The 25956-nt window shown below is 34.7% G+C and overlaps 2 protein-coding genes across 9 annotated transcripts in view; one reads left to right on the forward strand and one right to left on the reverse strand.

Annotated features, from left to right (window-relative positions):
• Window positions 1-1458: 1458 nt before the first annotated feature.
• Window positions 1459-24236, reverse strand: LOC135201610 (ketohexokinase-like). 7 transcript variants are annotated; one of them, XM_064230663.1, is made up of 6 exons: window positions 24097-24236; window positions 9262-9400; window positions 7695-7811; window positions 6491-6698; window positions 4724-4959; window positions 1459-2900 (listed from the first exon to the last, which is right to left on the reverse strand). In XM_064230663.1, exons 2-6 carry the CDS (start codon window positions 9390-9392, stop codon window positions 2588-2590), a joined length of 1005 nt encoding a protein of 334 aa, XP_064086733.1. In that variant the 5' UTR covers window positions 9393-9400; window positions 24097-24236; the 3' UTR covers window positions 1459-2587. The 7 variants fall into 7 exon arrangements, with proteins under 7 accessions (XP_064086733.1, XP_064086732.1, XP_064086735.1 ...); XM_064230662.1 differs by lacking the exon at window positions 24097-24236 and adding an exon at window positions 11855-11937; XM_064230665.1 differs by lacking the exon at window positions 24097-24236 and adding an exon at window positions 11675-11848.
• LOC135201609 (protein spinster-like) overlaps window positions 14333-25956 on the forward strand; it is a 30895-nt gene continuing 19271 nt past the window's right edge. Inside the window, exon 1 of one of the 2 annotated variants that reach the window (XM_064230660.1) lies at window positions 14333-14543. Coding sequence is in view for 1 of the 2 variants with exons in the window: in XM_064230658.1 (XP_064086728.1) it covers window positions 24269-24327 (59 nt within the window). In the remaining variant the exon portion in view is untranslated. Of the gene's footprint in view, window positions 14544-24149; window positions 24328-25956 lie in introns of those variants that run through there. The other variant, XM_064230658.1, reaches the window with a different exon arrangement.

The following is a 25956-nucleotide window of genomic DNA, read 5'->3' on the forward strand; positions in this document are numbered from 1 at the left end:
TATTAAGCTTTCTTGATATCTCTCCAACAGGAACTTGCACCGAATGAAGTGCAATAATTTTCTCGCGCATCGAGGGATGTTTTAGACCGATAAATGACACACATTAGATTCCGGTGCATAAAAGCAATAGAGTGAGGTCGCCTGGTTCACACTGTTAAAATATCGTTTTTTTTTTCTTTTTTATTTCTTTTTTATTTTCATAGGATTTTGTGAGATTCCAATGTTTTCTGTAAAATTTAACAAATGGAATAGTTCAACACCCTTCAACTTAATATTGAAATGATAATTTAAGGACTATGTTTATGCGATACTACTAGTGATAGGTGTCTCCTATCAATTTGGTAATGTATATCTATGGTTGTAATATGACGTTTTTTATTACTTCGTTTCGTTCACGTCAATTTTGCTATATGAAAATAGTTTTGCTCAATAACATAACATAATGTTCTAAAGATATCAGTGACTGTTTTTAAGGTCATTACACATGATTTCTTCCATCTTTAAAAAGAAAAATAGATAAATAAGGCATGAATCGTGCGTCAGGCAGGTGAACGAAAAATTATGAAACTCTGCCACGAGTTTTTTGGCCGACAGTACATCGTTTAAGACTGGTCGGGCCACTGGGTGTACCAAGGTTCTTTGCAGAGAATCTTCGACCCAAGCTGTGTTGCCTATTAACTTTAGTCATCTTCAGCTTAACTTTGGTCATTATTTACCTTGGTGGTCAAGTCAACCTGCCTAATAATACTAATATATAATCATAAATTATTTATGAAGGTCTCCTATAGATTAATCCAATGAGAACGAAGACATTTAACTCAGGCAATCTTATCTAACCAATTTACAATAATGATGATGAAAACCTGTTATGATAAACATCATTGTCATATTTTTTCTGTGCAGGATTAGATGTAAAATGTGTTCTCTCCACTCTAACTGTACCTTGCACTTTCTACTCGAACTCACGTCCAGGATTTCAGCCATCTTCCTGTTGCAGATTCCTAGGCTCTACTACGAGTCGTCTTGGTTGAGCTACATCCACAACCACTGCTTTGATGACCAAATGTTCCTCATCTCAGTATTACATTTTTCAAATCGTAAAAGTCTTAGAGATAGTATTAGTTTACCAACAACTTAGATATCTCAGTCACTACTTAGAATTTAAAGGCTTTAACCTTGTCGTACTTCATCACCTGCTTCGAGGGTAAAAGTATGGTCACTCTGTTTGAGACCTGAATGGGCTTACTGCTGTACTGAGAGAGAGAGAGAAATTTGTCTCTGAGGGTGAAAGCTATTTGGGCTCATTTAAAACATGTCTCTTGGCGTCATAATTCTAATTTTGGCTTATTGTTACACAACTTAGGATTTACTGATACAGAGTCCTAGATACTGAATATTAGCGATGCTTAATTATCTACATTATGTTAATTAAGTCAAGGACAATAAAAACATCAAATATAAAGTTATGTTTCTACATTTTGACTTACAGTGCAATGCTTTACACAGTCGTGAAATTAATATAACAAAGGAACTATGTACCCATTCTATTTACAAAAGAAATACGGTAGTCTTACAAAGCTCTCTCTCAAAGAAACAATTTGTTAAATATTGAGTAGCTACACAATACCAACCATTATGACAAATCCTAAAAATTAGTCACCATGAAGTACAGTATTCACAACCTGTATTAAATAATGAACCTGCAAAAAATACAAATACAATATAAGCCCCTTCTGCTACATCTACTTCCACCTTTTAGCAACTTCTAAACCTTGTAAAGAGCAGACTTAACTGCAATAATCAACTTTTGTCTACGGAAGAACACTGCAACTATGTGAATGTTACTAAATTTCAAATGGCCTTTTCATTAACAATGTCTCTGTATTGCACTATACTGGATGGCACCAATATGAATGAATTTCTAAACTGAATTTTCCGATCCATTTTATGAATTTCTGATTCAATTACCCCTGGGAATATTCAAAATAAACTGCATGTTTACAAATGACATTAAACATTTAACCAATACATACTATGTTCTGACAACTTCTGAATCAAATTTATAACAAATACCTCATCATTTACTGAAAGACAGTTAAGCACAATGGTTTATGCAATGATAGTTTTAAAAAATCCTCTTGACCACTTCAAGAGTTATAGCTACAAGAACAGAGCAAAATTGCCAATGCAGTATGGTAGAAGCTATGTATAGTGTACAAACAATCTTTCTATCACAAAATTCACATCAAAGCTTCCCACAAACTTTAACTATGTTCGTCATTACTTTCACTCAACTTCGTTGGCACAAGCTTTTTCGTTTAATAACTAAAAACAACACTAGTGCAAAAGCTATGAAATGCTATTAGCTATGATTTATCACATTTTTTATCCCATACCTTGTCTATTGGAAAATTAGCCCACAATGCACTGCACCTCTCCTTTCTTGGCATCATAAGCCTTCGTCATCTTCACTTCCAGAAAAAAGGATTTGCCAGACAATAATTAGCACCAAAACATAAACCCAAGCTGCACAAGTCAAGCCCTCAATCCTCACTGTGTCGTCATTAACACAATGCATATCCATGCATCAAGTTCTGTGCAATAAGTCTGCAGTCTCATCAGCACTCGAAACCAACGAGATCGTGTGCTTTACCACTTCACAAAGTGGTTCCCAGCCTCGAACTCCTACTTTGGCACCAGCAATCTTGCATCCAAAAGAAATACCATCTTCAAGAGAGCACCCCTTGTGGAGAGCAAATATTGTTGCAGCATTAAATGTGTCACCAGCACCTAATGTATCGATAACCTTCGAGGGAGGATAGGATGGTGAACGAACAATTGTGCCTTTGGCACTACTGGCACTGGCTCCAGCTTCTCCCCATGGGCATATTACCACTGCACTGCAAAATAAAAATAAAAAATTACAAAACCTAGTCAATGGTAAAAAAAAGAATAAAAAAAGAAAAAAAAAAACCTGAAAAAACAGTGTTAATATTATAATTTTACAAAGATATGTTGAAGATTGCAGGGTAGACAGTTGGCAAAAGATGTCAATACAAAGGTCCAAAGTTTGTATTCACTTCAGTAATTTGATAAACTAAATGAGAAAGATAACATATAATAGTGAAATAAAATTAGACATTCACCTTTTAGTAAGTGAAATTTATAGTATAGTTTTAACCTTTTTACTGAACATTGACATTACCTGAATTACCATTTATAACATTATTATAGATGTTAATGTGTTTTATTAAAATTGGACGTTTATCAAAACAAAACAAACACTTGTAGAAACTGTCTTGTGTCATATTAATAACTGGTTATAATATGTGATTACATTTTATTTATTAGTATTTACTTTAATCAACTGCTCTACTTAAGATTTCTTGTACCAAATAAACCATGTCTTACATATATCTAGATTCTAGACTATAGGCAGAGCTGACAGTTAAAAATTAAGTACTGATCGCAGTATTTAATTACTTATACATATATCTATACTCAAGTTACTATTGAGATCCAACTTACAGGACATCAAAGTTTCCTCTTTAAACTTTGACATATCAATAACTTGGAGATATTAAAAAACTTGTTTTGTGGCACCCCTACACTGCTTTTTCCTTTTACTGTTAATTACTTGAAAATGGTCTCTCCCTAATCAGCTACCTAACTTTATTTTGCCCTCTAAACCTTGTAAAGAGCAGACTTAAATGCAATAATCAACTTTTGTCTACGGAAGAACCCTGCAACTGTGTGAATGTCATTAAATTTCAAATGGCCTTTTCATTAACAATGTCTTTGGATGTAGCTAAAGTTGTCTAGTGCAACACTTTACAAAAATAATTTCCAAAAGCTTTATCTTCAGCAATAACAAGTTGCATTTCTGAGAACAAAATCTAATGCATCCTGGCCACCTGGAACATTTATATTTACATTAGTTTACCGTGTTGATTAAAACTAAAGACTGCCCTTCTACAGCTGACAATAAGTCTAGGACTGTATCTAGCTTATCTTTGGTGTCAAGAGTTTCAACGTCATGAACAAAGGACAGCGTCTTCTTATTATGCACTAAAAATGAGGGGATTGAGCACAATCAACTCAGTTAAATCAGCAGTGCAATGAAGCAGTCTGTTCATCCTGATAGGGCAAAGGCAACAGACAAAATGAAAGTTCACACCTCAGTGACTGCAGTTAATGTAATATACAAGATATCATAGTTGTACAGGTAAACAAGCTGCACAACATCTAAAGAGCTGCTTTTATCCAAGGATGGAAATCTAGATACGTAAGACATAGATTTGTATTTGCGTACAACCATGCTTTAAGCAAAGGACGTTGGTTTGTCCTTATAAAAAAAATATAGCTAGTAACTTAAAAGTCAAAACTAATCTAAAAACATAAAAGGAAAAAGGTGCAAAACAAAACATAGCATCTAATACAGTAATACAAAAAAAAAAAAAAAAAAAAAAAAAAAAAAAGAACAACCACTTTTCTTTATGCTAATACAGTAGGATACAGACATTGCATTTTACAAAAGGGCAACACCTGATGTTGGTGTAACCAATGCTACCCATATGCACTGAGATCACATTGTTTCCCAAGGTGCTTTCTCGCCATTCTGGTAACAAGAGACCTACGGTACTTATCATCAAAGCAAAAGATGGATGTCAAGAACAGTCAAACGGGACTAAAGCCTACACCTCATACAAACGAACTCACTAACCCAGGTAAGGCCAAGGACTGTATTGTTTCGATAGTCTCATCCATATTGGAGTAGCCTTTGAACTTGGCATAATCCTTTGCAACAAATAAAACATCTGGAAGAGGAATTAGAGCTTCAAGTTCAGGTTTGGCCTTTTCAATTTCCACTGATATAGTGAGAGGTTTACGCTCGGGGTGTTTCTGGTTGAATTCCCTCACATGACGAATCATGTTGCAAACATTAGAAACGTTACGTCCCTGATAAAACAAAAAATATAAACAAGTAAGTCATGTGAACGCCCACCACGCATTGCATGGAAGAGAATGCTGTAATGATTAAATCATAAACAAATTTAAATGCAGGAGTACAACAAAAAGGGAGACATAAGAGTCAAATGAAATACATGGTTGGAATTAACAAAGCACCGAAAAGGTGAAATTAAAAAAAAATCGTTACACGCTAAAAATAAGCCTAAATTAATGTCAAAATTTAAGGCACCTAATCAAAACAAGGTCAAAGGAAGGCCTCGCTACAATGAAAAGATGAACAAGGAGGAGCACAGGAAATGACAAGAGGCCAGAAAATCAGTAATGAAAGATAAAAATGAATGAAATAGTATTTTAAAATTATTTACCATATTTATTTATTGACTTTTTAAAACAATTCATGGTTACAATGACAGTTTTTAAGAGTTAAGATAAAACATAAAAACAATATGATTAATAAAAAGTAACTTCATCATACATCACACAACATTCATCCTGGCCTGATGCGTTTAATACATTTAATCATTTATCTGTGTTGTCTCATGTAGGCAGTGAGTATTATCAGTTCATTCTAATAAAGGAAGCTTAATAGCCAATATTCTGAATACAGAAACTAAACAAAGCTCATTTGTTTACTCAGAAAAATATTACAGTACTGCTATCAAATTTACTTTAAAAGCAGAAGATAAAATACAGAAAGCGAGCAATTTATTACCATCCTATATTCCCAATGATTCTTTGAATGTTAACTGTGTTTATTAAGCTGATTTATCTACAGATTCATTAATCTTTCAAACAAATATGCACAAGTTCAATAATATAATATATGCATTACTTTTTGCATTGGCAAACTTGATGACGTTGAATTTACTTAAAACTTTAGCCACAGGAAAAGATGAGTCATTCTTGTAGGTTGTGAGTTGGGATAACTTTAATGGACTCTGTACGTAACATTTTAGACAAGAAAATCTTCTCGTAGCAAAAAATTACTCCTACTCCTCAAAATATATGAACAATCTGGTCTGAGCAGAAAGGAACTTTCACTGTCTTGCTTCAAAGCTGTACCTGATAAGTAGGTGCAAATATTTCTCAAAATAAAAGACCAAGTTTTGTAGAAAATAAGATAGAGTAAGCCATAAACCTCCATTTATAACAGCACAATCTAGTCTAGTCAACCCGTAATGAAAAGGACAGATAACTGAAGAAGTGGAATGGTCTAGTGTAAGTTAACTGTATCACTTTCTTTACTTTATAAGGCAACCAATTAGACTGTTAATATTATGAAGATTAACCATTTGGTCACTTGAAAAATCTTAATTTTCTACTTGAAAATCACACAACCAAACGCAACAATTTTTCATACTAACATTTTAAAAAATGGAATTATTAAACAGATAAAGATAGGGAGAAAGTTATGGAACTATATCTTTAGATGACAGCTTTAAAAACATGTGAACTAATGTTTGACAGATGGGAGACAACTTCCACAACAAATAGACTAAAGATTTTAAAAATACCTCACCTCAAAATGTACCCATCCAAAATCACTTAAATCCACTTTGGCAAAGTCATCTGCACTTATCTCGGGCAAATTCTTGTTGGAATGTATGATTGTCCTCGAACCTGAGGCTGCACTCAGAATGACACAAGAGACTGGACAGTCACAATTCTCATGTATCACAACATTATCGGTGCTGATGCCGTATTTTGCAAAATCCTCCAAGATGAAGCTGTAAATCCCAGAATAATGTTATCAGAAATCTCGTTCGCCAAACTTGGCATACTCTACTTTTAAGGAAGCTAACAGGTAAGTGCCTTGAAATCTTGGGGTAGGTTCTACAAATCTAGGCCAAATTTAAAATAAACAAGAAGGTATTGATTAAAGCATCTATACACATTGCTACTGGTGCTTAGTCTTTTTCCCTTTTGGTTCAATTGGTGTAGCTCTAATGTTTACTGTCTACGAATGTTGGGGTCAACTCTTTGATAGCAGAAATTCATGTCACTGGTCTGTGAAAAATCTAAAAAATTAATATTTGACATTTCATATAATTTCTTCACATATTTTTCCTTCGATGCAACTCTAAATAGTTTCTGGCATAAACAGTTGCTGTATAAATGAAGAACTCATTCACAAGGCCTGCTTGTTTATATGTTTCATCTTTTATAATTCCTTTCAAGCTTCTGAAAATGCAGTGGATATTTGGCTGCAAGTTCCAGCATGAATGTATATATAATTGTTTCATTTCTAGATCGTGCCCTTCTGCTAAGACAATCTGTGTTAGGCTATTTCATTTGTTACATGAGAGTCAGAGTCCTTTGCCCTTGGCAATAAAGTAGATTATGCCTTCTTAGCCCTTAGAATATAACGATCTCTCTCATCCAGCTTTACTTTAAGGCTTGCTTAGCCTAGGATCTGGGCTAGTCTGTTCTTGGTGTAGTTATTTGCTAAACTGAACTATTCTCTTTTTGAGAATCAGTTCTTGAAGGGAGCTGCCATTGTTTGGAAGGTTAAGAAACTCGGGCATCATAAGAGACCTTACTGATATTATGAAACTGTGAAAATTGTTATACCATGATAAGTTTTAGCAAACAAAAATGTTAATAAAATATGGTCTACATTTAAAAAAGACTCAATCATTCAATGAAAATTCAAATTTTACAACAAAATGGTCTACCATTTACCAACAATTGACCATTCAGTGAAAATACAGACACAACCTCACCTTTTCTCATGAGAAGCAGCTACAGTGCCACAAAATGCAGGGCGTGCACCCAACATGCCCAGGACAGTGCAATTATTAGCAGCATTTCCCCCTCTCTGCCATCTTTGGTCAATACACCTGGGATGAAAAAACAAAAAATCAGTAATTTTAAGTCTTGAGATAAAGGTGATCTTGGCTATATGTTTTAAACCAACATTTAAAGGATTCTTCTACCTTGAATCCTACAGCCTTCTCTGGTAAGTGAATACTTTATGTTTTCACATCAAAGAATGTGGCTGCTTCAGCCCTCCTGAGCTCCCTATATGCAGTGCACATGCACGTATCTTATTCATATAATATACTAGATGACGACATTCGTTTAGATACAGGAGATTCTCTCGACATTCAATTCGGCCAGGATGAAAAACTCATTTAAACTTTTTGATTAACAGAGGCATCACTGATCCCGCAATTATATAATAATTTGTTACATATCACTGGTGTAAGACTGATAGAACGTATCAATGACATATCAAACTAATGGTCATTAAAAATACAGTATTTGTCAGAAAATGCATCTCTATTTACTTTCCTTCATCTCCATTTTCATAAGAAAGCATTATGTCTAGGGTATTACAATGAAAATGCTTTGGCTACCATCAATTTTTTATGAATTTTCTATTTGTTAAAGTAACCATTCAGTTCTGCTAAGGTCATCAAATACTTATACATGCTGAAATGTTATCTTAAAATGGCATAATACAATGTGTACAGTTTTTTTATGTTTTACCTACTGTATTTTTATATTATTCAATTACATGTCTAAGTAGGTGTTTTTTTTACCTATATTCAATGGACCCCATTTTAAATATTAGTGCATTAGATAATGGAACAGCTATTTTAGATTGTTTTGCCACGAGTGCAGTTGTAAATACCGCAGTCCAAATTTTTTTGAAAGATAACAATCCTCAACAGCTTTACACTTTCTGTCCTCCTCAAGCCCTTAAACAACTTGTAAGAAAAGAGAGCACTTAAAACATTCAATCCTCTTATTTTATGTGACAAACTATTCATAACACAAAAATAAAAACAGTAACAACAGTGGGCTGTGCTAGCAAGAGCAGGAAAAACTCCAAGTGCCCTTATTTCTCAATCCTACCTCTGATCCGTGTCCTCTACAGGAAATGCGCGGACTTCGCTGATGATGTCCAGGCAACAAAGCCCTACACACAGGATGTTCTCACTTGGATTCATGCTGTTTTCACAATTAAACCACACACACAATTAAAAAGTCCCTTCCTATTCAGGCTAGCGGCTGAAATACCTCACACCACGCTTCTCAGAATTACTTTCCATTCTCACTCATATATTCCATGCAGAAGGTGCCCCGTGAACTATGCCCATTGGTGTAGTGAGGTAAATTAAGAAGGCTAAGGGCTTCTAATATGGAAACTGCTGATTCTCCATTACCTGGAAAGAAAAATTGCTATGCAATCAAACTGAATTATTACTTTAAAAAACATAACACTCAAAATTTCCATGATTATGACAGGTAGGTAGCATTTGATTACAGCTGTATAATAATCACCTGTTTGGTTTGGTTGTAGTGCCAACTTTATCATCCTCCTCTGGATAACTGGAACACTCAGCAATGATGTCAATGCAGACGTGACCGACACAAAGTATCCTCTCCCCTAATGGGTTTTTAAGCCTTGACATGACTCAATCTGCAAAAACAAAATTTGATTTAAAGTCAGCAAACTGACTATTACCAACTCCAGCTCTATGAATCTACAAAGTTCAATATTAACATAAAATAAAGGACAAGTATTACACATGCATGTACTTAATACAAATTTAATTTAATACATCATGACTGATGTATTAAATTAAATTTAATACATCATGACTGAGAACATACAGCATGTATACACTATGAAAAATACTGGATTGATATTGTACTGAGCCAGCACTACCAGCAGTTGTACTTTATTATATCAACAATTAACACATGAAAATGAGAGAAGTATTCTTCTTAGTTATCACATAAAGCTAGTACTGTATACATTACAGGTTGTACTGTTAACTGTATGGATATACTGAACTGTAATGCATACATAATGCACCCAACTCATAAGCAGCTTGACCAATCACGTTTCCTGGGAAACTTAAGTTGAAGAGTGAAAATTATTAACTTATTCAGCTCAATAAAAGTAGCACACAAGTCCATCATGAATAATTAGTTTTGTTCAGTGTGTAAAAAGTTAATTTGGCAAAGTAGCAAGAATGAGTGCATACAATATAATTAGTGACATTACTATAATCAATCTGCAATTTGGTACATTGGGGACTCTAAGATACATCTTAACATTAATTTGCAGTTTAGCGAAAAACCCATTTAATCGGGAATGTAACTTGGTCGTAAGGTTAGGAAAGTTTGCTAAAGGCTCTCTAGATCGGGGAGCAATGGGTGGTCTTACAAGCTGGTGAACTGTTTTGAACCTTTCCTAAGGGACAATGGTTCCTATGAGTTTTGAATAACAATGTAGACAATACCTTAGCCCCTTATGCTAAACATATCCCAATGAAAAAGTAAATACTGAAGTACACATAACAATCAACGTTAGATGAAGAAATTACAGAAATTATACAGGCCAGGCCTAGTAATTCTAGACTAAGCATGAACAATTTATGCTAATATTTCATACATTTTGGAAAAGGTTAATGTCTGAGCTGAAGGCATTTGCTTATGACAAAATGACTGATTGCTATGTTTTTCCTGGCAAAGAATACAGGACAAACTTTTGTGCCGCACACAACCACGGATTTTTTTAAAGGTGTCCAATTAGTTGCTCTTAACCCAGTCACACAGTAGCTCTAAATGTCGTAAGGTACGAACACTGTTTGTCAGAATGAAGCTTTTGTATTAAAACTATGAAATGACGTGTGATGACTAGCTGATTATAAGGTGGCGAATGAAAGAAATCATTCGTTATTACTCTCATATATTAGATAACCAAGTAAACTGGTAAATAAGGGACCAAGTCCTTTGTGAGGTTAAGTTAAGCTATGCTTTATCCAATTCACATGCGATACTAACACAGTCTTTCTTTTATGAATATCTCTTCTCTAGCGATATCAGAAATACAGCATGGTTTGGGGAACCTACCAAATGAATTGTCTGCCACACCTATGGTAGACAATCATAGAGTATATAGCATGACCTCAACAACAGAAGAATGTACTATAGGCTACGCATTCTTTGCAAAAAATAAATTTGTCTGCTGTGGCTATGAGTGCATAACATTCCTTGAATTGATGATTAAACTACTGGAATAACAAAAGACAACTTCCATATGGTTCCATAAAGACAGCCACATTGTAGTAATTTGTCATAAGGAAGAGTCAGCCTACCTCTAGGCTAAATAATTGAAAAATGAGCTTGAAATAGCTTATGCCTAATACACATTTTGAAGATTTCAAACTGGGCATAGGCCTAGCCTATGATACTTGAGATAGGCCTGAGCTACTAGTACCTACCTAATTGAGCACTGAAATGAAATGCTAAGAACAGAATTACAGTTTATTCAAAAATGTGTGGAGCAAATTTAGATCTAGCTTAATCTGGCCTAGCTATATTAAGTCATAAAACCATTTTGGACTAGGTATAGCCTATAGGTAGGCCTACCCAGGGTAGGTTTATAGCACTGAAAATGTTATCCATCATTTGACCTACCTATACCTAGTAGGTAGTAATATATTGCTGACAAGGATTCTGTTTTAATCAATCATAGGATACAACTAGGACTAATCATAGGCCTATCCTACGTCCGGCATGAGGTCTACCGAGGCCGGTTGGATTAGCATAAGCCTACAGTAGGCCTATGGGACGGGCGGAGTCCCGACGAGCTGTCTGACCATTCCTACGCCTAAAATGATGTACTAGGTAGTAGTAAATAAGACGATATATCGTACATTTTCATAAAGACTTACGTCTTCACCTAGGTAGGCCTATCTCGACCTCACTTCTTCTCTCGTGATATTGATCAGCTCTCAAAATGAGCTTCTTATCTGCTTGTTATTCCTCTCATATCTTATCTGGCACTCTTTGGGCGCTGCAAAAACGGCAAACATGGAAAAATAAGTCACTGTCTGGTTCAATGTCAAGCACAGAAACTTACACGATGACAGGTGATTGTTTACAATCTGTTGTTGCCGAAAGAAACCTAGATGTTATAGTTTGCCTTAAATCGAAAGAGGCTTCATAGAAAATGGGAATTAAAAACATTATTAAAAATAATTAATATATAAATTATTAAATAAACAAAAACTTCTTTCAGTTTTTCTTCTGAAGATTGAAAAAGAAACCCACAAAATTACTTTGTAACTTGTTTACTTCTCAGTATTTACATTTAGTTTTACTACATACTCGAGTACTTTCAGGCCCTGTCTGTGGCCCATTTTCAAGAGATATTTGGGATGTTAGCCTGGGTCAAGGCCCAGCAGTCTTCTGGAACTTCTCGTTGAGCTGTCCTTTATGTGATGGCTGTTCTGGTTTCCTTGAGAGTTGCCAATCTTGTCGCTCTGATATCCTGAGCTGATGGTCAATGGGATTAATCCTTGAGGTAAGGGTGTGGTCACCAAAAGTCTGTTGGGCAGAAAACCTAATCTCCAGGTCAGCAGGGTCAATCTTAGCTTCTTATGATATCAAAGCTTTGCTTATGGGATCTACTGAGGTAAAACCTTTGTTTTCTTCTATCACTTTAATCTCTCTGATGAGTGCACCTTCTACTACCCTCCTGTGACTAATTTTGTTGCTTTTGTATATAAGCCTACTGTTTTCGAAATCCATCCTATGGTCATAGAATGGATTTCAAAAACAGTAAGCTTATATACAAAAGCAACAAAATTAGTCACAGGAGGGTAGTAGAAGGTGCACTCATCAGAGAGATTAAAGTGATAGAAGAAAACAAAGGTTTTACCTCAGAAGATCCCATAAGCCGAGCTTTGATATCATAAGAAGCTAAGATTGACCCTGCTGACCTGGAGATTAGGTTTCCTGCCCAACAGACTTTTGGTGACCACACCCTTACCTCAAGGATTAATCCCATTGACCATCAGCTCAGGATATCAGAGCGACAAGAGGGGATTGGCAACTCCCAAGGAAACCAGAACAGCCATCACATAAATGACAGCTCAACGAGAAGTTCCAGAAGACTGCTGGGCCTTGACCCAGGCTAACATCCCAAACATCTCTTGAAAATGGGCCACAGAAGGGCCTGAAAGTACTCGAGTGTGTAGCAAAACTAAATGTAAATACTTAGAAGTAAACAAGTTACAAAGTGATTTTGTGGGTTTCTTTTTCAATATAAATTATTATTATTATTATTATTATTATTATTATTATTATTATTATTATTATTATTATTATTAATGAGCCAAACAAAAAGTTCTGTTAGTTTTCCTCTGAAAATTGAAAAAGAAACCCACTAAATTACTGTGTATAACGTGTTTACTTATAAAATAAAATGTAAATATTTATAAGTATACGTATAAACACGTTATACACTGTAATTTTGTGGGTTTCCTTTTCAATTATTATTATTATTATTATTATTATTATTATTATTATTATTATTATTATTATTATTATTATTATTATTATTATTATTATTATTATTATTTATGTGGAACAAGACAACCAAATGCCTTGAAATTCAAGCTTCCAAAGAGTATGGCGCTCATTAAAAGATGAAACAAAAGGCGATAGAAAATGCAAAACAGTATAGATAAGTTATTAGAAAAAAAAGAAAACAAATAAACAAAGTATAAAACGAATTGATAAAAATGTAAGTGTTCAATACAAGGAGAATTGCTTTATGCTGCATCTTTGCATCACCGTCAGAGTGACTGCTTATATCAAAGACTTATTTTATACCATAATATATTGCTATTACTTTTACGAGTACTTTTATTATTCGTACATATATATACCTCCTTTCTTCGTAACACTTTTGCCAAAAGGAACACCTCCCTTGAAATGTCAAAATTCTTAAAATGATAAATATTCCTAATTTGCCACTTTTCAATCAGTCTGTAAGATTAAATAATTTTAAAATACTATTTCTTCTTTTAATTACACTAATGCATCTTTTCCTACAATTCCCTTGTATTTATGTGAATGTTAATCTTTCATTATATATATATATATATCTATATATATATATATATATATATTATATATATATATATATATATAAACATGTTTTTTGGGAGCAAAATTATGGTTTGGTCCACGAGCAATATCGTCGCAACGCCAGTTGACACGACGCTATCAATTATCCAATTTCTCTCTCTTTGTCTGTCTATCTATCTTTGAAAGCACGATTTCACTTTTATCTATCTAATAGAAAGCGTTGCAATACTCGGGCCTGCCAAACGCGCGAGTCGATACAATCCCTCCTCATATCACTGTAGGGTTGCAAAAAAGAAATAACTACATGTATTGTTTCAAATTACCTGCATATTTATTTGTAAATGATGGCAACTAATACTGAATATCTAATCACTATCTAGTCTGTTGAAGGTTGCTGATAATAAAGGATCTTGCATAACCGTACGATAATTTGCACGGTGACGAGAAGCAGACTATGGCTGGCACTGCCGAGCGGGGGAGGAGGCAGCCTAGCAGAAGCAGACGACGCACTGTATAACACGTGTGTCAAGTCAAGCGCATAGTCAGTGTAAAGGAGACTTTGTGTATGTGTGTAGTACACCACTTCATCCCTGTGATTAATGGTCCCCGTTGACTTAAAAAGTGATTTTCAGTCTGTGAACGTCTTCATCTGGCACTGGAGTGATTCATTACAGGTAAGATACCATTTGCTTGGATGGTAAATCACGTATTTTCTTAGATATTTATTTTTATTTTTGCAGTTTCATGTTGCCGGCGGAAGTTACTAACATATATAGGCGTCTCTTGAGAGCGGCAGGTGCCAGTCTTCTCTATGACTGTTTAAACATTTAAATGCTAAAGGGAGGTGATATATATATATATATATATATATATATATATATATATATATATATATATATATATATATATATATATATATATACGTGTATATATATATATATAATATATATATATATTAGTGCGTATATGTGATAACATAGTATTGCTTTTTTATTGTCACGACTTGACATAGTTTATTCTTAGGAATAATATTATTGATGCGGCGTTCCTCTTATACGACAAAGCATTTGACTGCATTCTTGCGGGTTACCGAATCAATAGGCCACTGACACTCACTCCCGTACTGACCTGTTGCATTTGCTGTTGGCTTTGAACAATAATAATAATAATAATTAATTAATAATAATAATAATAATAATAATAATAATAATAATAATAATAATAAATCTATGATATACCAAGTACGTATATTTGATAACTGTGAAAATGATACCGAGTGAAGTAGTAAAAGATTAGTAACTCATAATATCAATATATCATCAGTAGTAATAGTAATAATATAATATTAATGAAAGTGATAGTAGTAGTAGTAGTAGTAGTACTAGTAGTAGTAGTAACAGAAATCTGTTTCGCCTGTGATGAGGAGGGAAAATGTCTTGGCTCCTTAATTATTTTGGGGGGATTGAGCCTCCGGCCACGAGTTTCATAGCAAGATATTGATCTCTCTCTCTCTCTCTCTCTCAGGCTAAGGAATGTGATACACTCCCATGCATACATATATATATATAATATATATATATATGTATATATATATTATATATATATATATAGATATATATATATATATATATATATATCTAATAAAAGGAGCCCATAAAAACACCAAAATGTAGAGAGAAAAGTACTATATTTCAGAGACTGCTGTCTCTCTCTTCAGGTATATGAATGAGAAAAGTTTACAGAAAATGTGGTATTTATACCAAGAGATTCGTCCACAAGTAAGCCAATTTAGGTCACCCCCGCTGATAATCTTCCTTTAATCTTCTTAAGCGTTGGTTGAATGAACACTGCGTCGACGATATCTGATATCCAATTCCCTTTTGAGATGTTCATTACCTGCTTCTCTTTTATTAAGGCCGATTCCATCATTTGACTCTTGTACCGGCAGTTGCTGCTATAAATTACACGTGACATATTCCAGTTTATTCTATGGTTATGTTCATTTATATGGTTGAAAATAGCCGAGTTCTGTTGTCCATACCTAACTGACCGTTTGTGTTGTATTAATCTCTGGGGAAGTGATTTACCTGTAAATCCGATGTAAGATTGGTCACAGTCCTGGCATGGGATCTCATATACCCCAGAGTCTTTGGGAGATGTCTTTTGTTGGACGTTAATCAGGGATTTGGCTAAGGTATTTGGGTAGGTAAATGCAAAAGGGTTGGATTTCCCAAGGGTGTGAGTTACTCTCTTAATCATCTCCAGGTGGGGAATTTTTATTTTATTGTTGGGTACAAGAGTCAAATGATGGAATCGGCCTTAATAAAAGAGAAGCAGGTAATGAACATCTCAAAAGGGAATTGGATATCAGATATCGTCGACGCAGTGTTCATTCAACCAACGCTTAAGAAGATTAAAGGAAGATTATCAGCGGGGGTGACCTAAATTGGCTTACTAGTGGACGAATCTCTTGGTATAAATACCACCTTTTCTGTAAACTTTTCTCATTCATATACCTGAAGAGAGAGACAGCAGTCTCTGAAATATAGCACTTTTCTCTCTACATTTTGGTGTTTTTATGGGCTCCTTTTATTAGATGGAATTCTGTTGTTACAGAACATTTTTACCAGTCATATATATATATATATATATTTATCATATAGAGAGAGGAGAGAGAGAGTAGAGAGAGACGAGAGAGAGAGAGAGAGAGAGAGAGAGAGAGAGAGAGAGTTTGGCAACGTTGCCTAGACGTAACTGAAAATAAGAAAAGGAAAACCAGTTAAAGAAGTGGTCGGTCTAGGGAAGGCGAGATACCCCAAGGACAGCCTCTGCGCCCTTCTCGGAAAAGGATTATTAGCTTCAGGTTTAGGGTGAGAGGGACGGACCTCTTTGGAGTTCGGAGTAACCAACCAACATGTATTGAAAGAAGCTCGTGATAATTTTTTTTTTTCCAGAAAAAACTCCTCATGTTTCTATAATATCAGAGTAACTCTTGGTTTAACATTGTTCAATAATAATGCAATAATAATAGCCTTCAACATTCCTTACGGTATTCCATGCAAAGCATTATAAACACTTTTATATGGAACAAATCTTGGTTCCAAATCATCATTTCAGCCACTGTGTAGTTAGGGTGTATATATATATATATATATATATATATATATATATATATATATATATATATATATATATATACCCTAACTACACAGTGGCTGAAATGATTTGGAACCAAGATTTGTTCCGTATAGAAGTGTTTACAATGCTTTGCATGGAATTTTGTAAGTAATGTTGAAGCTTATTATTATTATTGAACAATGTTAAACCAAGAGTTAATCTGATATTAAATATAGATATATATATATATATATATATAATATCAGATATTTATATTGTATATATATATATATATATAAATATGATATATATATATTTAATATAAATATCTATATATATTAATATATATATATATATATATATATATATAAATATAAGGTTTTGAAAATAGAGAATGAAAACTTTTTCTTTTTGATACTAAACGATCCATTACTTTATTTGAATATAAAGATCCTTTTATTCTGAAGACTCGTGACGAGAAATGAATGAATTCAAACGCTTTGGAAGGGTTGAATCTTGTAAAAGGCTAAACGACTCTTGCACTGCACACCTGCTTGGCACACTGATTAACAGGTGTGGAGAAATGTGCCACGTGTTACAAATAGTCACCATAGTAGCACTAATGATGCTGACGATCTTGCCGGAGGAGACAATAGACGCTTATAGCTAATATCATCAAATGATCTCTCCTCTAAAATACAGAATGATCTCTCCTCCAGAATATTGAATGATCTCTCCTCCAAAATACAGAATGATCTCTCCTCCAGAATATGGAATGATCTCTCCTCCAAAATACAGAATGATCTCTCCTCCAGAATATGGAATGATCTATCCTCCAAAATACAGAATGATCTCTCCTCCAGAGTATGGAATGATCTCTCCTCCAAAACATCAAATGATCTCTCCTCCAGAATATGGAATGATCTCTCCTCCAGAATATGGGGTAATCTCTCCTCCAAAACATCAAATGATCTCTCCTCCAAAATACAGAATGATCTCTCTTCCAGAATACGGAATGATCTTGTCTCCAAAATATTAAATGATCTCGCTTTCAAAAAATATGAAAGGATCGCGCTATACCTAGATATCCAATGATTTCACTACCACAATATCAAGTGATCTCGCCTCAAAAGAAATATCAAATGATCTCACCTCAGAAATTGATATCAATGATCTCGTCTCCAAAGCATCGAATGATATCTCACCCAAAATATTATGTGATCTCAACTTAAATAAATAGGAAATATCAATGATCTATTTTCCAAAATATCAAATGACCTCTCCTCCAAAATATCATATGATCTTGCCTCCAAAATATGATTTTTCTTTAAAATATTTCAAATGATCTGCCTCAAAAATCGATGTCAAATGATCTCACCTCAAAAACTGATATAAAATGAGCTCACCTCCAAAATATTAAATGATCTCACCTCCAAAATATTATATGATCTCATTTTAAAGAAATAGGAAATGATCTCCCTTCCAAAATATCAAATGATCTCACACCCAAAATATTATATGATCTCATTTTAAAGAAATAGGAAATGATCTCCCTTCCAAAATATCAAATGATCTCACCTCCAAAATATTAAATGATCTCGCCTCCTAAATATTATATAATCTCACTTTAAAGAAATAGGAAATGATCTCCCTTCCAAAATATCAAATGATCTCGCCTCCAAAATATTAAACGATCTCTCCTCCAAAATATTATATGATCTTGCTTTCAAAAAACATCAAATGATCACCCCTCAAAATTAATATCAAATTATCTCGCCTCCAAAATATCATATGATCTCGCTTCCAAAATATGATCTCGGCTCCGAGATATTATATGATCTTGCTTTAAAAAAATATCAAATGACCTCGCCTTAAAATTTGATATCAAATGATCTCTTCTCCAAAATATTAAATGATCACACCTCCAGACCAATCATTCGTGCCACGTACAATCAGTCAAATTGTCCCACTTGCTGGTAATCAAAAAGTCTTTTCACCTGTAACTGGTCAGACAATTTCACTCGTACACAACCAGGTTATTTCAAACGATCTCACATGGAAATAAAATCATGTTGTGTCAGCAACCAATTAATACTGTGTATGTAACCAGTCAATATTGTGTCAGCAACCAATCACTATTATGTCGGCAACCAATCACTATTATGTCAGTAAACAAATTAATATTAGTTCAGCAACCAATCAATGTTGTGTCAGCAACCAATCTATATTATGTCAGTAAACCAATTAATACTATGTCAGCAACCAATCAATATTGTGTCGGCAACCAATCTATATTATTCCAACAAACCAATTAATATTCTGTCAGCAACCAATCAATTTTGTCAGCAACCAATCTATATTGTTCAAGCACACCAATTAATATTGTGTTAGCAACCAGTTAGCATTCTGTCAGCAAACAATCCATAATTTATAGCATACAATATTGTGTCTGTAAGATGTAACCAATCAGAATGGTGTTAACAACCAATCAATATTGTGTCTGTAACCAATCAGAATGGTGTTAACCAATGTATATTGTGTCAGCAACCAATCAGTATTGTGTCAGCAACCAATGTATATTGTGTAAAAAATCAATCCATATTGTGTCTGTAGCCAATCAGAATGGTGCTAACAACCAATTAACCTTGTGTCATAAACCAAACAACATTGTGTCAGCAACCAATCAGTTCATATAAGCTGCTGCAGACGGCTAACTCACTCACATTAGACTTGCCAGAACTGTTATGTCTACGCAAGTGGTGGAGGGAACACTGCTCTCACCTGTTAGCATTACCTGGTAATTAAGGTAATGCCAGGTAAACTGCGGACTCCTTTCATGCTGTGTGTTCATTAATGGATTGCATGAATGTACTCACCTTTGCTCTCTCTCTCTCTCTCTCTCTCTCTCTCTCTCTCTCTCTCTCTCTCTCTCTCTCTCTATATATATATATATATATATATATATATATATATATATATATATACATACATACATATATATACATATATAAGTTGGTAATAAACTTGCGTGCATGGATGTAATCTTATAACGGGTATTTGTGTGTACTGATTTACCTGCTTATTTCTTTGTGTAGTGTAACTTCGCGCTGAAAGAGAGAGAGAGAGAGAGAGAGAGAGAGAGAGAGAGAGAGAGAAGTGCCTATGTCTGTGTTTTTTTCGACACTGTTATCGAAAATAAGACGACCGAAACTCGCCAAAGTCACGAACAATAAGACTGACGTGAATCAGAAACAGATGACTAAAGATTTTTCTCTTGGTATTGTATTTTTTTCTGTTTCTTCTTACTCTGCATGCGATTGATGTTCGTACATAAATGCATATTAAGTAATTAAATGCACTGGTACAAAAATACACATATGAGGTAGGAACGCAGGGTCATATTATGATACACATACACACACACACACACACACACACACACACACACATATATATAATATAGATATATATATATATATATATATATATATATTATATGTATTGATATATATATATATATATATATATATATATGTATATATATATATATATATATATATATATATATATATATATATATATATATATATATGTAGTATGTATGCATGTGTGAGTAATAATAATAATAATAATAATAATAATAATAATAATAATAATAATAATAATAATAATAATAATAATAACAGTGACGAAATATGGCCCTATCCATTCTCTTAAGATTTCTGGGTAACCCTCGACACAGGAAATAGCAAATATAACAGTTCAGATAACAAAGCCTATACCTAGAACGTGAAACGTGCTGTTCGTCTCGGCTTGGTTTGTACGAGTCCAGAGCCCCACACTAAGTCTCTTATTTCCTTTCATGGCCGAATACAACTAGGGGCCGCCTTGAGAAGTTGATGAAACCTTGGTGATATAGTGCTGCCAGTAACTCAGCACAAAATTGTTTACCATCTATATAAAACGGGTCACGAATTGAGGCAAATAAAATATAAGTTTTGAAAATTCTTAATAAGCAAGGATTAAAACGTAGCCTCTCAGCACTTTTTATAGTATCCTTTTAAATACTCAAAAAGGATTTAAACTCACTCAACAGATCAGACGAGCACTTGCAATCAATGAAATCTCCCACAAAATCAAGCCAGCATCAACAAGCCATTTAAAAGTCATTAGGCAGGTCAAATGAGCATTCATAAACTATTTAAAAGTTCCAGGACACATCATAGTATGAGCATCCCAAGCTATCTAAAAGTCCCCAGACAGATCAAGCGACCATTTAACAGTCATATCAAAGTTTTCAGAGATCACATGAGCATCCAGAAGTTATTTAAAGTCCATAGGCAGATCAAACGAGCATCTATAAAAATTCCAAGTTCAGTTGAAGATCAAATGAGCATCTATAAGTTATTTAAAAGTCCCTAGGCAGATCTAATAAGTACCTATAAACAATGGAAGTCAGTTGCAAGATCAAATGAGCATCTATACGTTATTTCAAAGTCCATAGACAGATCAAACGAGCTTCTATAAACATTGCAAGTCAGTTGAAGTTCAAATGAGCATCTATAAGTTATTTAAAAGTCTCTAGACAGATCAGACGATCATCTATAAACATTACGAGTCAGTTGTGGGATCAAATGAGCATCTAGAAGTTATTCAAATGTCCCTAGACAGATCAAACGAGCTTCTGTAAACATTGCAAGCCAGTTGAAGATCAAATGAGCATCCAGAAGTTATTTAATAGCTTCTAGACAGATCAAACGATTACTTGTAAACACTGGAAGTCAGTCACGAGATCAAATGAGCATCCAAATGCAAATTACTCGGCGAAATCGGATGACGTCCACAAGCGTTTAAAGTAGGTCGTGAGATCAAAGGGAGAATCCACAAAGACGCACGCAGAGGTTATCAAAGTCTGGCACGTAAATTGCCGTGAAATATAAAAACTGGTTATTTCTGTCTGTCCCGAAGGCAAAGGGATCAGAGATGAAGGATTTTCTTGGAAGGAAAATCGTGACCAGATCATCGTCTTTAGAATAGGTGCGAGAAAGATCAATTCTCCAAGTAACGGGTTCTGATTGTTATAATTTTCATGCAAATTTTCGCATATTTTTTTTCTTTTGAAAGTGTCTGATATACTTTTTTTTATTAATTCTGAAAATTGATTGTTTTATTTTCTTTTTAAATGGTCACATTTTCTTGACAAAGGGTAGTGCTTCCTTTTCAAGAGTTTTATAATTATTTGGTCGAAAAATATTGTTTAAAAGGTAACGTCTCCTTTAAAGGGCAATGAGTTTTATTTTTAAATGGTCGCACGATATAATATTCTAAAGGGTAATGTTTCCCTTTAAAGGGCCAAGGTGTTATTTTCAAATGGACGAAAAATGTTTATTAAACAGTATTGACACTTTAAATGGCCAAGAGTTATATTTTTAAATGGTCGAAAAATATATCTTAAAGGGTAATGTTTTCCTTTAAAGGACCAAGAGTTTTATTTTTAAATGGTCGAAAAATATATTTTAAAGATTCTTAAAGTGTGGCGTCTTCCTTTAAGTGACAGAAAAAATATTATATCACACCATTTAAAGGTGTTTTAAATGGGTAAAATAAAAAACTATTGCCCCCCCCAAAAAAAAAACATAATCTTGACAGTGGATTCACCATTCTGGAATATAGAATTTTTTTTTCTTCTTAAATGCGCATAAATATTTTTTCTTGAAAGGGAGACGATAGTCTCTCTCTCTGTATATATATATATATATATATATATATATATATATATATATATATATATATATATATATATATATATATATATATATATATATATATAGAGAGAGAGAGAGAGAGAGAGAGAGAGAGAGAGAGAGAGACATCTATGTATACATACACACACATACATATGTATATATATCATACATATAATGTGTGTATGGATGTATATGTGTAGAAACACAATGGTAATAAAAGGACAAAAGATAGATGCAAGCCGAAAACAGATTGACAAAGTAGAGGCAGCCGTGTTACCTCATTCAATTACTAGATGTCTGAAGCAAAGTCTCCATGATGATTGTTGAGGCAGTCACTCTGATTGTGTGCGCGCGCGCATGCGAACGTGTGCCTGATTTATCTACATGAAGTAATCACGTGGAACGTCAAAGGACGTTAAAGCTCTTTTCACGAGAAAGTGATTTGCGACGTCTAGAGATTTTTACTTTTTTTTTTTTGCTACAACGCCTATTCTCCTTTAGCAGAGGCCGATGGGATGGCCGACCTGATGATTTTAGAGTAATCAAAGCGTTTAGGTGAGCGCAAACATCCGCCAAGGATGGAGAATCCAGTCCCACGAAAGGTTGTTCCTCTGACCCGAAGATTACATTCATATCTCTCCCAAAATGTTGCCATTAACGAGGACTATTTCTTGTTAGATTTTCGCACAAATCCACACATTAATTTTTTGACGTGATTTTCTGATTTACGTTAGGATTGGTCTGTGCTCGGAGGGGTTACCAGTGAGTGCTAAACACTATTGGCGCATAAGCCCTTATTGCTTATTGAATCTTTCGCTTTCCCTTTTACTGTGCCCCCGTTCATATTCTGTCTTCCATCAGTGATGTTCTCCTCCTGTTACACCTTTCAACCCTCTCGCTCTCAATGTTACTTTCAGCGTTGAATGACCTCATAGGTCCCAGTGCTGGGCCTTTGGCCTAGATTTTACATTCTGTCTATCTATCGACAGACCTCTCGAGTCTGGGTGAGGGACAGTGGGTCACAATGTGGCCAGCGAGAGCAGAGGACAGGCCTGTGTTCTCAAGATTACAGGCTTGGAATTCAAGCTTCCAAAGAATAACAGCAGGTAATGGGAATTACAGAAAGAGGAGATCAGTTGTTAAAAAAAAAAAAAAAAAAAAAAAAAATTAATAAATGAAAGAAAATGTAAGTAAAATATTAAAATGCAAGTTGAACTGTATTAAGATACTAAGGCGGCCTCGAAATACTTCAAGCTATAACCTGGACAAACTCGTCGAGCGTTACTTCAAGTTTAAGAGATAACTGAGGTTGTATCACAAAACTCTCTCTCTCTTTAGTCAGCTGGGTAAACGGGAAACCTACCTTGGGGCATGCCAGCCTTGGCACGCATGCGCTGTACACCTGGAGGCGAATAGGATGTGGCCTTAGCGATCTGAAGACGCTCAGGAGTCTGCTGCATGTGGTCACGGGTGGAATTGAGGCCTGGCATTCATCGAGTGAATCTGCGATTGTTTACGGCGCAGACAGACCGGTCATGGTGGCGCATTTAGCAGAGATGACACTGACGGGACGGGACAGTTTCGGTTCTGTACGGTCGGTAAACAATGTGTGTTTATGGGCACCGTTCGTTTCCGTGCATTTTCCAAGTGGTTTATTTTCCAAGTGGTTTAATCGGTTAAATTCTCTATTTCTTTATTTGGAAGTTAGATGGGCGTCTTTATATTCTCATTTGCAATGGTTTTGTTGACATAATGTGTTGTTAACATCTTAAAAATTACTTTACAATTATCAAAGAATTTTTCGTTTGTAGGTACCAAATGTTCTTGTCACGGTACTTCAAGCAGTTCAACTCTTACAAATATTCTACTTTTCTTCGCATTGGGAGTTTTTAGAAAATTGATCGAAAAATCTTGTTTTTTATTCTAAATGAACGGAGGCAATATAGCTTTGGAGTTTGGCTTGCTACGGGAACCAAACTTGTTTTCCTTACAACGATGGAAATCACAGCGTGGGCCCAAGTTTTTATTTGAACACAAAGGTGTACTTTTTTTTTTTTTGCTCAGAAGTGATATAAGGAATCAAGTATTCATTCACAAAACAGGTTTGTTGGGCAAGTGTTAAACAAGTTTGTTGTAAGTTTATGAGAGGCGTTACGCAGTTGATTCCTAAATTGTATTCTGCAATGTCTTTGGAACTTTATTTTTTTATATATTTTATCAAGCAAGCTTATCTCCCGTGTAAGGGGGTTGCAACGGAATTGCAACTCTTTCGTTACTTTTACCGTACCTCTGTTCATAGTCTCTTTCTTTCATTTCTTGTTACACCTTGAAAACCTTTTTACTCTTATCTTCCATCTCAGCGCTGAAATGACCTTGGACTTTGGCCTTAATCTTATATTCCCTTCCAAACAAGTTTATCGTCTGTTATGATTCTGTTCCTCTGTTTTAAAAATTAACGATTATACGAATGTACTCCTACAGAAAGTGGTTCTGTTCTTTTCGCTTTTATCTGCCTTCTCTCTCATATCTTTATTTATTTGTATATTTAATTATTAATCTATTCATTTTTTTCTATCTGCATCCACTATCCACTTTAATCTCGAAATTCTCATTTATTCCCAGACTCGATTTAAACTAGACACTTCAAGGTTAAGACGCTAGAGTAACCTTATAGGATCTATGGGAATGTATAGCTGTTGTAGAACCCTCACGAAGGCATGGGCGGGGAAAACTCCTTTCAAGGCCACGGGTTAAAGATCCCGCCTACTGCGTGTGAAGGATACGGGAAGGATGTAGTTTCTCTCTCTCTCTCTCTCGAAGGGATTCTGTTCCACAAATTTGCTAACCGATCCCGTATGTCGTTTAAAACTGTTGTTATGGTAACATCTCTCTCTCCGTCTATCGTTGGAATTATGTTGCACAAATTTATCAACCGATTCCGTAATATTGTTGTTGCAGCAAAGGCTCTCTCTCTCTCTCTCTCTCTCTCTCTCAGTTCGTCTGTCTGTCTGTCTGTCTGGAAAATGTTGTTCCCTCACCAATCTCGCATCCAAGGTCACCTTCAGCACCTTGATCATGAATACGTAGGCTAGTCTCTCTCTCTCTCTCTCTCTCTCTCTCTCTCTCTCTCTCTCTCTCTAAAATCAGAATTCCATACTCTCTCTTCCTATGGCCACTTTGTACAATTCTTGCAAATAATGCAACTCTGAAGTGCTCAGTGTCA

Source organism: Macrobrachium nipponense, chromosome 28, assembly GCF_015104395.2.
Source record: "Macrobrachium nipponense isolate FS-2020 chromosome 28, ASM1510439v2, whole genome shotgun sequence".
NCBI lineage: Eukaryota > Metazoa > Arthropoda > Malacostraca > Decapoda > Palaemonidae > Macrobrachium > Macrobrachium nipponense.